Raw genomic sequence first — 12,499 nt, forward strand, 5'->3', positions numbered from 1 at the left:
AATGGAGAAAAGTACAGAGAGATCCTTGATGAAAACCTGCTCCAGAGTGCTCAGGACCTCAGATCGGAGTGAAGGTTCACCTTCCAACAGGACAACGACCCTAAGCACACAGCCAAGACAACGCAGGAGTGGCTTCGGGACAAGTCTCTGAATGTCCTTGAGTGGCCCAGCCAGAGCCCGGACTTGAACCCCATCGAACATCTCAGAGGATACCTGAAAATAGCCGTGCAGTGACGCTCCCCATCCAACCTGACAGAGCTTGAGAGGATCTGCAGAGAAGAATGGGAGAAACTCCCCAAATACAGGTGTGCCAAACTTGTAGCGTCATACCCAAGAAGACTCGAGGCTGTAATCGCTGTCAAAGGTGCTTCAATGAAGTACTGAGTAAGAGCACTCCAGTTTGATACTGTTCACAACCTCAACCACTGCCCTACCACCTACAGAGTACACCCACATCACCTGGAGAGAAGGCCTACAGAGTACACCCACATCACGCGGAGAGAAGGCCTACAGAGTACACCCACTCACGCAGAGAGAAGGCCTACAGAGTACACCCACTCACCCGGAGAGAAGGCCTACAGAGTACACCCACATCACGCGGAGAGAAGGCCTACAGAGTACACCCACATCACCCGGAGAGAAGGCCTACAGAGTACACCCACATCACCCGGAGAGAAGGCCTACAGAGTACACCCACATCACCCGGAGAGAAGGCCTACAGAGTACACCCACTCACGCAGAGAGAAGGCCTACAGAGTACACCCACTCACGCAGAGAGAAGGCCTACAGAGTACACCCACTCACGCAGAGAGAAGGCCTACAGAGTACACCCACATCACCCGGAGAGAAGGCCTACAGAGTACACCCACATCACCCGGAGAGAAGGCCTACAGAGTACACCCACATCACCCGGAGAGAAGGCCTACAGAGTACACCCACATCACCCGGAGAGAAGGCCTACAGAGCACACATCTTGCACAGACACGCTCTCTTTAAATATTCTCCCTGTTTCCTTGGTAATGGTTGTATTAATATATCCAGTCATTGGCCAAATGAGGGGGCTACGTTGGTGAGCAATATGTTAGTCGTGTGGAAGCACGGCGTGACCTCATTAGCCCTCTTGTTATGCATCGGTAATGTAGACCGATTTCCCCGACTGAACTACGAACATTCTATTGTGTTTTCTATCAGGTCTTCCTGTTTAGCGGCTAGGGTTCTCTACAAAGTGTTTTTTTGGAGCTAAGCCTTAAGAATGAAAACAAGGAAATTAATTCAAGAGCATTGGGACTTGACCAAAAAAAAAAGCCCTATTTAGATCAACTTAAAGGAATGATGATTTTTGATGTGTGTCTGACAGAGTTTTCTCCTCCAAGCTAAAGCGACTACGTTAGGTCTGGAAGCCTAACGCGAGTCGTCCAGGTCTCTTTTAGGGTCATGTCACTCATCACATGAGTTCAGAGGCTCGTATGTACAGTTGAAGTCGGAAGTTTACATACACCTGAGCCAAATACATTTAAACTCCGTTTTTTTTTTTATCTTAGTACAAATTCCCTGTTTTAGGTCAGTTAGGATCACCACTTTATTTTAAGAATGTGGAATGTCAGTATAATAGTAGAGAGAATGATTTATTTCAGCTTTTGATTCTTTCATCACATTCCCAGTGGGTCAGAAGTTTACATACACTCAATTACTATTTGGTAGCATTGCCTTTAAATTGTTTAACTTGGGTCAAACGTTTCAGGTAGCCTTCCACAAGCATCCCACAATAAGTTGGGTGCATTTTGGCCCATTCCTCCTGATAGAGCTGGTGTAACTGAGTAATAGTGACCAATAACGCCTCAGTGTGCTGTTCTATAGCTCTCTCCTCTACCAGGCTATAATGCCTCGGTGTGCTGTTATAACTCTCTCCTCCTCTACCAGGCTATAATACCTCGGTGTGCTGTTATAACTCTCTCCTCCTCTACCAGGCGATCACGCCTCGGTGTGCTGTTATAACTCTCTCCTCTACCAGGCGATCACGCCTCGGTGTGCTGTTATAACTCTCTCCTCCTCTACCAGGCTATCACGCCTCGGTGTGCTGTTATAACTCTCTCCTCCTCTACCAGGCTATCACGCCTCGGTGTGCTGTTATAACTCTCTCCTCCTCTACCAGGCTATCATGGCCCAGCTGCCCCAGGAGCAGAAGGCTAAGATCGCTGAGCAGGTGGCCAGTTTCCAGGAGGAGAAGAGCAAGCTGGACGCTGAGGTGTCCAAGTGGGACGACTCCGGCAACGACATCATTGTCCTGGCCAAACAGATGTGTATGATCATGATGGAGATGACGGACTTCACCAGGTATGGAGGGGGGACGGAGCAGAGGGTTGTGTTGGTGTGTTGAGGGGGGAGGGAGCAGAGGGTTGTGTTGGTGTGTTGAGGGGGCACGGGGCAGAGGGGTGGGTGGAGGGAGCAGAGGGGTGTGTGGGTGTGTTGAGGGGGGACGGGGCAGAGGGTTGTGTTGGTGTGTTGAGGGGGGACGGGGCAGAGGGTTGTGTTGGTGTGTTGAGGGGGGAGGGAGCAGAGGGGTGGGTGTGTTGAGGGGGGAGGGAGCAGAGGGGGTAGTAGTTAAAATACACTATCTAGTCCTCTGCCTGTATCCTAATCTGACTTTGGTGCAGGTCATGTTGTTCTTCACATTACTGTCTCTGGTAAACACCACTATATCAAATAAAATCAATGTTTATTCGTCAGATGCACAGGATACAGAATATGTAAACGGTACAGTGAAATGTTTACTTGCATAGTGGAGACTTTAGCTAGCTAAACAATTAACCATAATCCCAACTCTAATGCCTCGTTCAAAACAACTAGGAACTCAAACATAAAATCAAGAAACCTGACAGGGAAAAATTGAATTCAACGCTGTTATTAAACTCAGGAACTCGGGGGGGGGGGGGGGGGGGGGGGGGCTTTCTAGAGCTAACATTTGCTATACACAGATCATACATGCAACGTGGGGGGGGGGCTTTCTAGAGCTAACATTTGCTATACACAGATCATACACGCAACGTTAGCAAGCCAGCCAGCTAACATTAGTTAGCTAGCTAACAGTGGGCTTTTAAATGCATAATATCTTAAAATGTAGCTAGACTCTGAACTGTATACATGAATGTGAATGAATGTTTCTCCCGCTCTGTCATGGTTGCCATGGTTGCCCTTAGTTTGAAGATGTAATCCGGAGACGGGCGTTTTATACGTTTCAGTGTTCTCTTTTTGGACTCTCCGGATTTGGCAATAATCTCTCTGCTTCCACCGGGCATTCCACTGCTTTCAAAACTGGGTCAACTTGTTCCTTGACAACGACACTGTTTCTTCCTCACCGTTGTCATCAGAAAACTACAATCTCTGGTTCAATTAATTTTTTTAATATTATTTTTTTTAACCTAAATCAGGGATTGTCTGATTCATTATCAGTGTCGGAGAGAGTCAGCATGGCACAATCATCCTGCAGAAAAGTTGTCCATCACAACTTTTTCCCCACTGAGTTTTGTCGATAGCAGTTAACTGCAGTTGCGCAAGTTCTTCATTATCTTAAAAAGAAAAAGCTGCGGTAGAGAGGATTATCCACACGTACTTAGCAGATCGTGTTATTTAAAGAAGCATGCTACATGGCAGACCAATCTGAACTCCTCTCTCGGAATGTCCAGCCCACTCCATTATCTCAGCCAATCATGGCTAACGGGACAGGTGCCTTGTAGGTTTCCGTGGCTAAAAACCTACTGGGCTCGTTATTTCAACAATTGTATTCGTCTTTACAGATGTTATACAAGTTTGTTATTAAGGGACGTGGAAGTTCACATTTTCCACAAGGTATTTCTGCCCCCAAAAAAGTATTTTTTATAAAAAGTAAAATGTTGAAATGGCTCTGCTGTGAAGTAGTGATGGGCGGCATAAGCCTAGTTCCCTGAAACGGGTCGCATTAGTAAGATCTCTGTCTGGACTGTGGAGGCCAGCAGCTGTCCTCTAGTAAATGTGACACACAGACAAGATCGTAGGCTCTATGGCACATCACCTGAGTGCCCTGGCCGGCCATCTGCTCAGTAAAACGTGTGTGTCGGGAGGGGTGTGTGTGTGTGTGGTCTTTTGCCTGCAAGTATAGAGGTGTGTGTGTGTGTGTGTGTGTGTGGGTCGTCCTCTTTGTATTTTAAAGTGAATCAGTCAGGAGACATTGTGCCTGGAGATAATGACAGAGCAAATCTCTCTGCCTGCCTGTCTCTCAAATGCCAACTTTTTAAAGGAGTTTCTCCAGTCAGATCTAACACTGCAGTCACCCTGTAAACACCAGTCTTGAAGACAGAGTTTACTCCACAAGCCAAGTCATCGTCCTTAGCTAAACAGCATAAACACCGAACATAAAGTTGAGTGAGACACCGAAAGGAGTATAAGTCCACTTAGACTGCCTTCCTCCGTCCAAGCCCAGCCTTCCTCCGTCCGAGCCCAGCCTTCCCCCGTCCGAGCCCAGCCTTACCCCGTCCGAGCCCAGCCTTACCCTGTCCGAGCCCAGCCTTACCCCGTCCGAGCCCAGCCTTACCCCGTCCGAGCCCAGCCTTACCCCGTCCGAGCCCAGCCTTACCCCGTCCGAGCCCAGCCTTACCCCGTCCGAGCCCAGCCTTACCCCGTCCGAGCCCAGCCTTACCCCGTCCGAGCCCAGCCTTACCCCGTCCGAGCCCAGCCTTACCCCGTCCGAGCCCAGCCTTACCCCGTCCGAGCCCAGCCTTACCCCGTCCGAGCCCAGCCTTACCCCGTCCGAGCCCAGCCTTACCCCGTCCGAGCCCAGCCTTACCCCGTCCGAGCCCAGCCTTACCCCGTCCGAGCCCAGCCTTACCCCGTCCGAGCCCAGCCTTACCCCGTCCGAGCCCAGCCTTACCCCGTCCGAGCCCAGCCTTACCCCGTCCGAGCCCAGCCTTACCCCGTCCGAGCCCAGCCTTACCCCGTCCGAGCCCAGCCTTACCCCGTCCGAGCCCAGCCTTACCCCGTCCGAGCCCAGCCTTCCTCCAGCCTTCCTCCGCCCGAGCCCAGCCTTAGACCCATCCAGCCTTAGACCCATCCAGCCTTCCCTTCCCCGGTTAGCGCCAGACCTCCACTCTCTTCCTCCAACCAGCCTTACAAACCATCCGGCCTTCCCTTCCCCAGTTAGTGACAGACCTCCACTCTCTTCCTCCAACCAGCCTTACAAACCATCCGGCCTTCCCTTCCCCAGTTAGTGACAGACCTCCACTCTCTTCCTCCAACCAGCCTTACAAACCATCCGGCCTTCCCTTCCCCAGTTAGTGACAGACCTCCACTCTCTTCCTCCAACCAGCCTTACAAACCATCCGGCCTTCCCTTCCCCAGTTAGTGACAGACCTCCACTCTCTTCAGGTCAGGCTGATGAGCCAGCCTTTGATCAAATGCTTAGCATCGTCCAGCTTCAACCCCTACCACTTCTGATCAGCGTCCCCCTGAAGGATCCTGAACGGCAGGCAGCGGTTCCCCTCCCAGACCTATTGTTTTTCATGCTAATGTCATGCAAATGAAGCTGCCGCTCTCACGTCTCCTACCCTGCTACGCCAGCCCTGTCGTAAAATAAACAACATGCATATGTAGTTATTTAAAACACAACATGTATCTGTTCTGATAGAGATGTAAAGAAGTGGCATTAAAGGGTATTCTTGAAGATGGAGATTACATTTCAACTATTAGGGTCTTGGCGCTGTCTCGTTCTAGTCTTTACAGTGGAAAGGCCCGAGGGATTTAATTTCAACAAAAAACCCACCAATAATGTTTTGTAGATATCTAAACAGGAGAATGTTTTGATTTCGCTGAGGAATTCTAGTCAGAATTAATCTACACCTCGATAAATATGTAAATATTTCTCAGACTAGGAAAGTGGTTGGGTGTTATGGCTTCTACACCCATGTCACCTTGGTAACCTGCAGCAGCAGGGGGTGGCAGAAAGAATGAAGGTCAGCCAAGAACTAACTCAGTCCACGCCCAATTGATTGGTCCTTAACCTTGTGTCCGGGCAGGCAAGCACCAGCAAGGTTAGATCAGTGAGGAGGAAATTGACTTGGGCTTTTCCGCCCACCTGTCTGTCATACTATCTCTCTCTACACTACCTGGTATTTTTTCTGACTTACTGCCTGGTGGTGCCTCCCCCTCTGCTCTCTACACTACCTGGTATTGGACTGACTTACTGCCTGGTGGTGCCTCCCCCTCTGCTCTCTACACTACCTGGTATTGGACTGACTTACTGCCTGGTGGTGCCTCCCCCTCTGCTCTCTACACTACCTGGTATTGGACTGACTTACTGCCTGGTGGTGCCTCCCCCTCTGCTCTCTACACTACCTGGTATTGGACTGACTTACTGCCTGGTGGTGCCTCCCCCTCTGCTCTCTACACTACCTGGTATTGGACTGACTTACTGCCTGGTGGTGCCTCCCACTCTGCTCTCTACACTACCTGGTATTTGACTGACTTACTGCCTGGTGGTGCCTCCCACTCTGCTCTCTACACTACCTGGTATTGGACTGACTTACTGCCTGGTGGTGCCTCCCCCTCTGCTCTCTACACTACCTGGTATTGGACTGACTTACTGCCTGGTGGTGCCTCCCACTCTGCTCTCTACACTACCTGGTATTTGACTGACTTACTGCCTGGTGGTGCCTCCCCCTCTGCTCTCTACACTACCTGGTATTTGACTCTTACTGCCTGGTGGTGCCTCCCACTCTGCTCTCTACACTACCTGGTATTGGACTGACTTACTGCCTGGTGGTGCCTCCCACTCTGCTCTCTACACTACCTGGTATTTTTTCTGACTTACTGCCTGGTGGTGCCTCCCACTCTGCTCTCTACACTACCTGGTATTTGACTCTTACTGCCTGGTGGTGCCTCCCCCTCTGCTCTCTACACTACCTGGTATTTGACTGACTTACTGCCTGGTGGTGCCTCCCACTCTGCTCTCTACACTACCTGGTATTGGACTGACTTACTGCCTGGTGGTGCCTCCCACTCTGCTCTCTACACTACCTGGTATTTGACTGACTAACTGCCTGGTGGTGCCTCCCACTCTGCTCTCTACACTACCTGGTATTGGACTGACTTACTGCCTGGTGGTGCCTCCCCCTCTGCTCTCTACACTACCTGGTATTTGACTGACTTACTGCCTGGTGGTGCCTCCCACTCTGCTCTCTACACTACCTGGTATTGGACTGACTTACTGCCTGGTGGTGCCTCCCACTCTGCTCTCTACACTACCTGGTATTGGACTGACTTACTGCCTGGTGGTGCCTCCCACTCTGCTCTCTACACTACCTGGTATTGGACTGACTTACTGCCTGGTGGTGCCTCCCACTCTGCTCTCTACACTACCTGGTATTGGACTGACTTACTGCCTGGTGGTGCCTCCCACTCTGCTCTCTACACTACCTGGTATTGGACTGACTTACTGCCTGGTGGTGCCTCCCACTCTGCTCTCTACACTACCTGGTATTTGACTGACTTACTGCCTGGTGGTGCCTCCCACTCTGCTCTCTACACTACCTGGTATTGGACTGACTTACTGCCTGGTGGTGCCTCCCACTCTGCTCTCTACACTACCTGGTATTTGACTCTTACTGCCTGGTGGTGCCTCCCACTCTGCTCTCTACACTACCTGGTATTGGACTGACTTACTGCCTGGTGGTGCCTCCTACTCTGCTCTCTACACTACCTGGTATTTGACTGACTTACTGCCTGGTGGTGCCTCCCACTCTGCTCTCTACACTACCTGGTATTGGACTGACTTACTGCCTGGTGGTGCCTCCTACTCTGCTCTCTACACTACCTGGTATTTGACTGACTTACTGCCTGGTGGTGCCTCCCCCTCTGCTCTCTACACTACCTGGTATTGGACTGACTTACTGCCTGGTGGTGCCTCCCACTCTGCTCTCTACACTACCTGGTATTTGACTGACTTACTGCCTGGTGGTGCCTCCCACTCTGCTCTCTACACTACCTGGTATTGGACTGACTTACTGCCTGGTGGTGCCTCCCACTCTGCTCTCTACACTACCTGGTATTTGACTCTTACTGCCTGGTGGTGCCTCCCCCTCTGCTCTCTACACTACCTGGTATTTGACTGACTAGCCCAGTGTCTGAATATGGTGGTAGAGGTGAGGGTTAGCCCAGTGTCTGAATATGGTGGTAGAGGTGACGACTAGCCCAGTGTCTGAATATGGTGGTAGAGGTGACGACTAGCCCAGTGTCTGAATATGGTGGTAGAGGTGAGGGTTAGCCCAGTGTCTGAATATGGTGGTAGAGGTGACGACTAGCCCAGTGTCTGAATATGGTGGTAGAGGTGACGACTAGCCCAGTGTCTGAATATGGTGGTAGAGGTGAGGGTTAGCCCAGTGTCTGAATATGGTGGTAGAGGTGACGACTAGCCCAGTGTCTGAATATGGTGGTAGAGGTGACAACTAGCCCAGTGTCTGAATATGGTGGTAGAGGTGAGGGTTAGCCCAGTGTCTGAATATGGTGGTAGAGGTGACGACTAGCCCAGTGTCTGAATATGGTGGTAGAGGTGACAACTAGCCCAGTGTCTGAATATGGTGGTAGAGGTGAGGGTTAGCCCAGTGTCTGAATATGGTGGTAGAGGTGACGACTAGCCCAGTGTCTGAATATGGTGGTAGAGGTGAGGGTTAGCCCAGTGTCTGAATATGGTGGTAGAGGTGAGGGTTAGCCCAGTGTCTGAATATGGTGGTAGAGGTGAGGGTTAGCCCAGTGTCTGAATATGGTGGTAGAGGTGAGGGTTAGCCCAGTGTCTGAATATGGTGGTAGAGGTGACGACTAGCCCAGTGTCTGAATATGGTGGTAGAGGTGACGACTAGCCCAGTGTCTGAATATGGTGGTAGAGGTGACGACTGGCCCAGTGTCTGAATATGGTGGTAGAGGTGACGACTGGCCCAGTGTGACACGTGGTGAAGCTGGCTCAAACTTCCTCTTATTTATTCAGGAGAGAGAGTGTCCCCAGTCAAGAGGGAGGGAAGGAGAAAGTGTCCCCAGTCAAGAGGGAGGGAAGGAGAAAGTGTCCCCAGTCAAGAGGGAGGGAGGGAAGGAGAAAGTGTCCCCAGTCAAGAGGGAGGGAGGGAAGGAGAGTGTCCCCAGTCAAGAGGGAGGGATGGAAGGAGAGAGAGTGTCCCCAGTCAAGAGGGAGGGATGGAAGGAGAGAGAGTGTCCCCAGTCAAGATGGAGGGATAGAGAGAGAGTGTCCACCAGCCCAGTCTGTAGCGTGATGCTTGGCTACATCCCACTGCCAGGACCTTGTTTCACTCCCTTTATATCCCCCACCCCATTCATCCGTTCACATCACACAGGTAGGGAGGAGAGGGAGGGATAGAGAGAGCAGGGGAAGGGAGGCGGACGAAACGCATGGAAGGGAGAGGTAGAGGGATAGTGAGAGATTATGGGACCGCAAAGAGGAAGCGGGAGAGACGGAACAAAATTCCATCTGTTGTGGGAGAGTTGGACGGGAAGGTTTGTAGCCTGGAGAGAGCGAGAGAGCAGCTTTGAATCCAGGTTGTGACTGGAGTCCCTGGCAGAGAGAGGACTGTGGAGCAGGCTGGGGCTGGCCGGCTGGGTTGACCTGTGTGTTTTGTTGGGGTGACCTGTGTGTGTTTGTTGGGGTGACCTGTGTGTGTTTGTTGGGGGGAATGTTGCGGCAGCCTGTGTGTTAGGGGGTTGGTAGTGGGTTATGTCTAGGCCAGGGCTATTAGCTGAACAGGACTGGCACTGCCCCCTATCTCACCCTGTCTGTCCCTCCTCCCACCATCTCTCTATCCACCCTTCTCTCCGTCCCGCCCTCTTTCCAGAATTGTATCAGACAACAGAAGGGAGAAATGGGTGTTGTTTTTCACTGACCATCTGGATTGGCTCAGCCTGATCACATGTCACGTCGGCATCATGGAACCATATAAGTCCTTCCCTCACGTCTCACTCAGGCTTTTAGTCATGCCAGGTTAGGTCTGCAGCTAAAGTTCACCAGTAAACAGGCCAAAGGTGAGGGATGAATTTAAATCCAGCTCTAGAGCTCAGCTCGGTTCTGACTGACATCTTTGCTTATGAATGGAAATGAATTGAATGGTATCCCTGACTCTCACGAACACCGGAGTATGTCTCTTGTGCCTTTGTGAACCAGGATGTGACATCTGACACCACTTGAAGCTGGGCTGTCCCTCCTACCATTTAATTCGCTCTTCTGACTGTCAATCAAGTACTGACCGAACCCTACATCACAACCACAAACAACACATATGTGCCTGTAATCCTTAGATTAAAAGCAGCAGGAGAGATTGGTTTCGTCACTGTAGCACATTCAGAGATCTATTTGTAGCCAATCTAAAATAATGAATAAATACAACAAAAATTAAAAACCACTTTGTTTGTCATAGACGGACATTATTAATATGAGAAGAAAGGTGTGTTCCTAACAGAGTTCAAGGAGCCAAGCTTAGCGCTCTGAGACGTTCACAGCGATTGAGGCAGAGAGAATATTTGCACATGTTCTACTTATTTTTTATTTTATTTTACCTTTATTTAACTAGTCAGTTAAGTTAGTTAAGAACAAATTCTTGTTTTCAATGACGGCCTAGGAACAGTGGGTTAACTGCAATTGTTCAGGGGCAGAACAACAGATTTGTACCTTGTTCAAACCCCCGAGCTGACTTGCAACTTGCAACCTTCCAATTACTAGACCAACGCTCTAACCACTAGGCTACCCTGACACTGACAATGTATTTTACCATTCTAAGGAAGGGGAAGTCTTATATTGAGTTATTTCAGGTCTTTATTCATAGTTTAGACGAGTAAGAAATGCGTCATATTAAATGTTTATCACAATTCTACTTTGAGCTTGTGTCCTCAAAGTGACTACACCTCAGACATTTAGAAACGTTTTTACTAGAAAGGTGAGATTTGTACCTTTCTCTTGGAGTATGCAGCATTACTAGTTGATTGCCCTTTCATGATAAATAATTACTTTGGGTTAAGCCTGAACAGGATAAAGGTGTGGGAAATCCTAATTAGTAGTGTACTACCATATGACCAAAAGGCCTTTTGGGTACTATTTCCTATATAGTGCACGATATAGGGCAACTGGTTCCTTTGGGGATTTGAACAGAGATTAGGCTATTTTCTATTGGTCTGTGTAGACGGGGGAGGAGTGACTGGTGCAGCTAGCTTGCCCATGTGTTGTGGTGGCTTCTTAGGGTGAAGGTATAAAACACATGATCAAATCACTGTCACTGGGGGGGGACTGTGTGTGTGTACCATAACGCCCCCCCCCTCCCCCCATATACAATACCATCTGTCAGAGGGAGAGAAAAACTCTATCCTTCAGAAACAGAGACTACACGATGAGAGGCTGTTGAATATTGGATGAGGCTGGATGGACTGTATCAGAGCTGTGTGTTTGTGGATCATTCGTTCCCAGGAGCAAAGGTCTGTTGAAGAGGTGCGTATGTCAGTGGAGGCTCCTCAGAGGAGGAAGGGGAGGACCATCCTCATAAAAACACAGTTTTGTAATGAAGGTCAACAGTTGCCTCAACATGCACTCTGTAGGTGTAGCCGGAGGACAGCTAGCTTCTCTCCTCCTCTGGGTACAATAACTTCAATACAAAACCGAGGAGGCGCATGGTTCTCACCCCCTTATTCATTATTTATTTAACTGGGCCAAGTCAGTTAAGAACATTCTTATTTTCAATGACGGCCTAGGAACGGTGGGTTAACTGCCTCGTTCAGGGGCAGAACGACAGATTTTTACCTTGTCAGCTCGGGGGATTCAATCTTGCAACCTTACAGTTAAGTAGTCCAATGCTCTAACCGCCTGATTACATTGCACTCCACAAGGAGACTGTTACGCGAATGCAGTAAGCCAAGGTAAGTTGCTAGCTAGCATTAAACTTATCTTATAAAAATCAAACAGTCAATCAATTATAATCACTAGTTAACTACACATGGTTGATGATATTACTAGTTTATCTAGCGTGTCCTGCGTTGCATATAATTGATGCGGTGTGCATTCGCGAAAAAGGACTGTCGTTGCTCCAACGTGTACCTAACCATAAACATCAATGCCTTTCTTAAAATCAATACACAGAAGTATATATTTTTAAACCTGCATATTTAGCTAAAAGAAATCCAGGTTAGCAGGCAATATTAACCAGGTGAAATTGTGTCACTTCTCTTGCGTTAATTGCACGCAGAGTCAGGGTATATGTAACAGTTTGGTCCGCCTGGCTCATTGCGAACTAATTTGCCAGAATTTTACGTAATTATGACATAACATTGAAGGTTGTACAATGTAACAGGAATATTTAGACTTATGGATGCCACCCGTTAGATAAAATACAGAACGGTTCTGTATTTCACTGAAAGAATAAACGTCTTGTTTTCGAGATGATAGTTTCCAGATTCGGCCATATTAATGACCTAAGGCTCGCATTTCTGT

General features: G+C 49.3%; 1 protein-coding gene across 4 annotated transcripts in view; it reads left to right on the forward strand.

The window, feature by feature from the left end:
* Positions 1-12,499, forward strand: part of LOC110504468 (catenin (cadherin-associated protein), alpha 1) — a 230,378-nt gene that overhangs the window by 183,637 nt on the left and 34,242 nt on the right. For all 4 annotated transcript variants that reach the window (XM_036969563.1, XM_036969564.1, XM_036969565.1 and 1 more), the window contains exon 16: positions 2,153-2,334. In XM_036969563.1, the coding sequence (XP_036825458.1) occupies positions 2,153-2,334 (182 nt within the window). The remainder of the gene's footprint in view (positions 1-2,152; positions 2,335-12,499) is intronic.

This window comes from Oncorhynchus mykiss, chromosome 31, assembly GCF_013265735.2.
Source record: "Oncorhynchus mykiss isolate Arlee chromosome 31, USDA_OmykA_1.1, whole genome shotgun sequence".
NCBI lineage: Eukaryota > Metazoa > Chordata > Actinopteri > Salmoniformes > Salmonidae > Oncorhynchus > Oncorhynchus mykiss.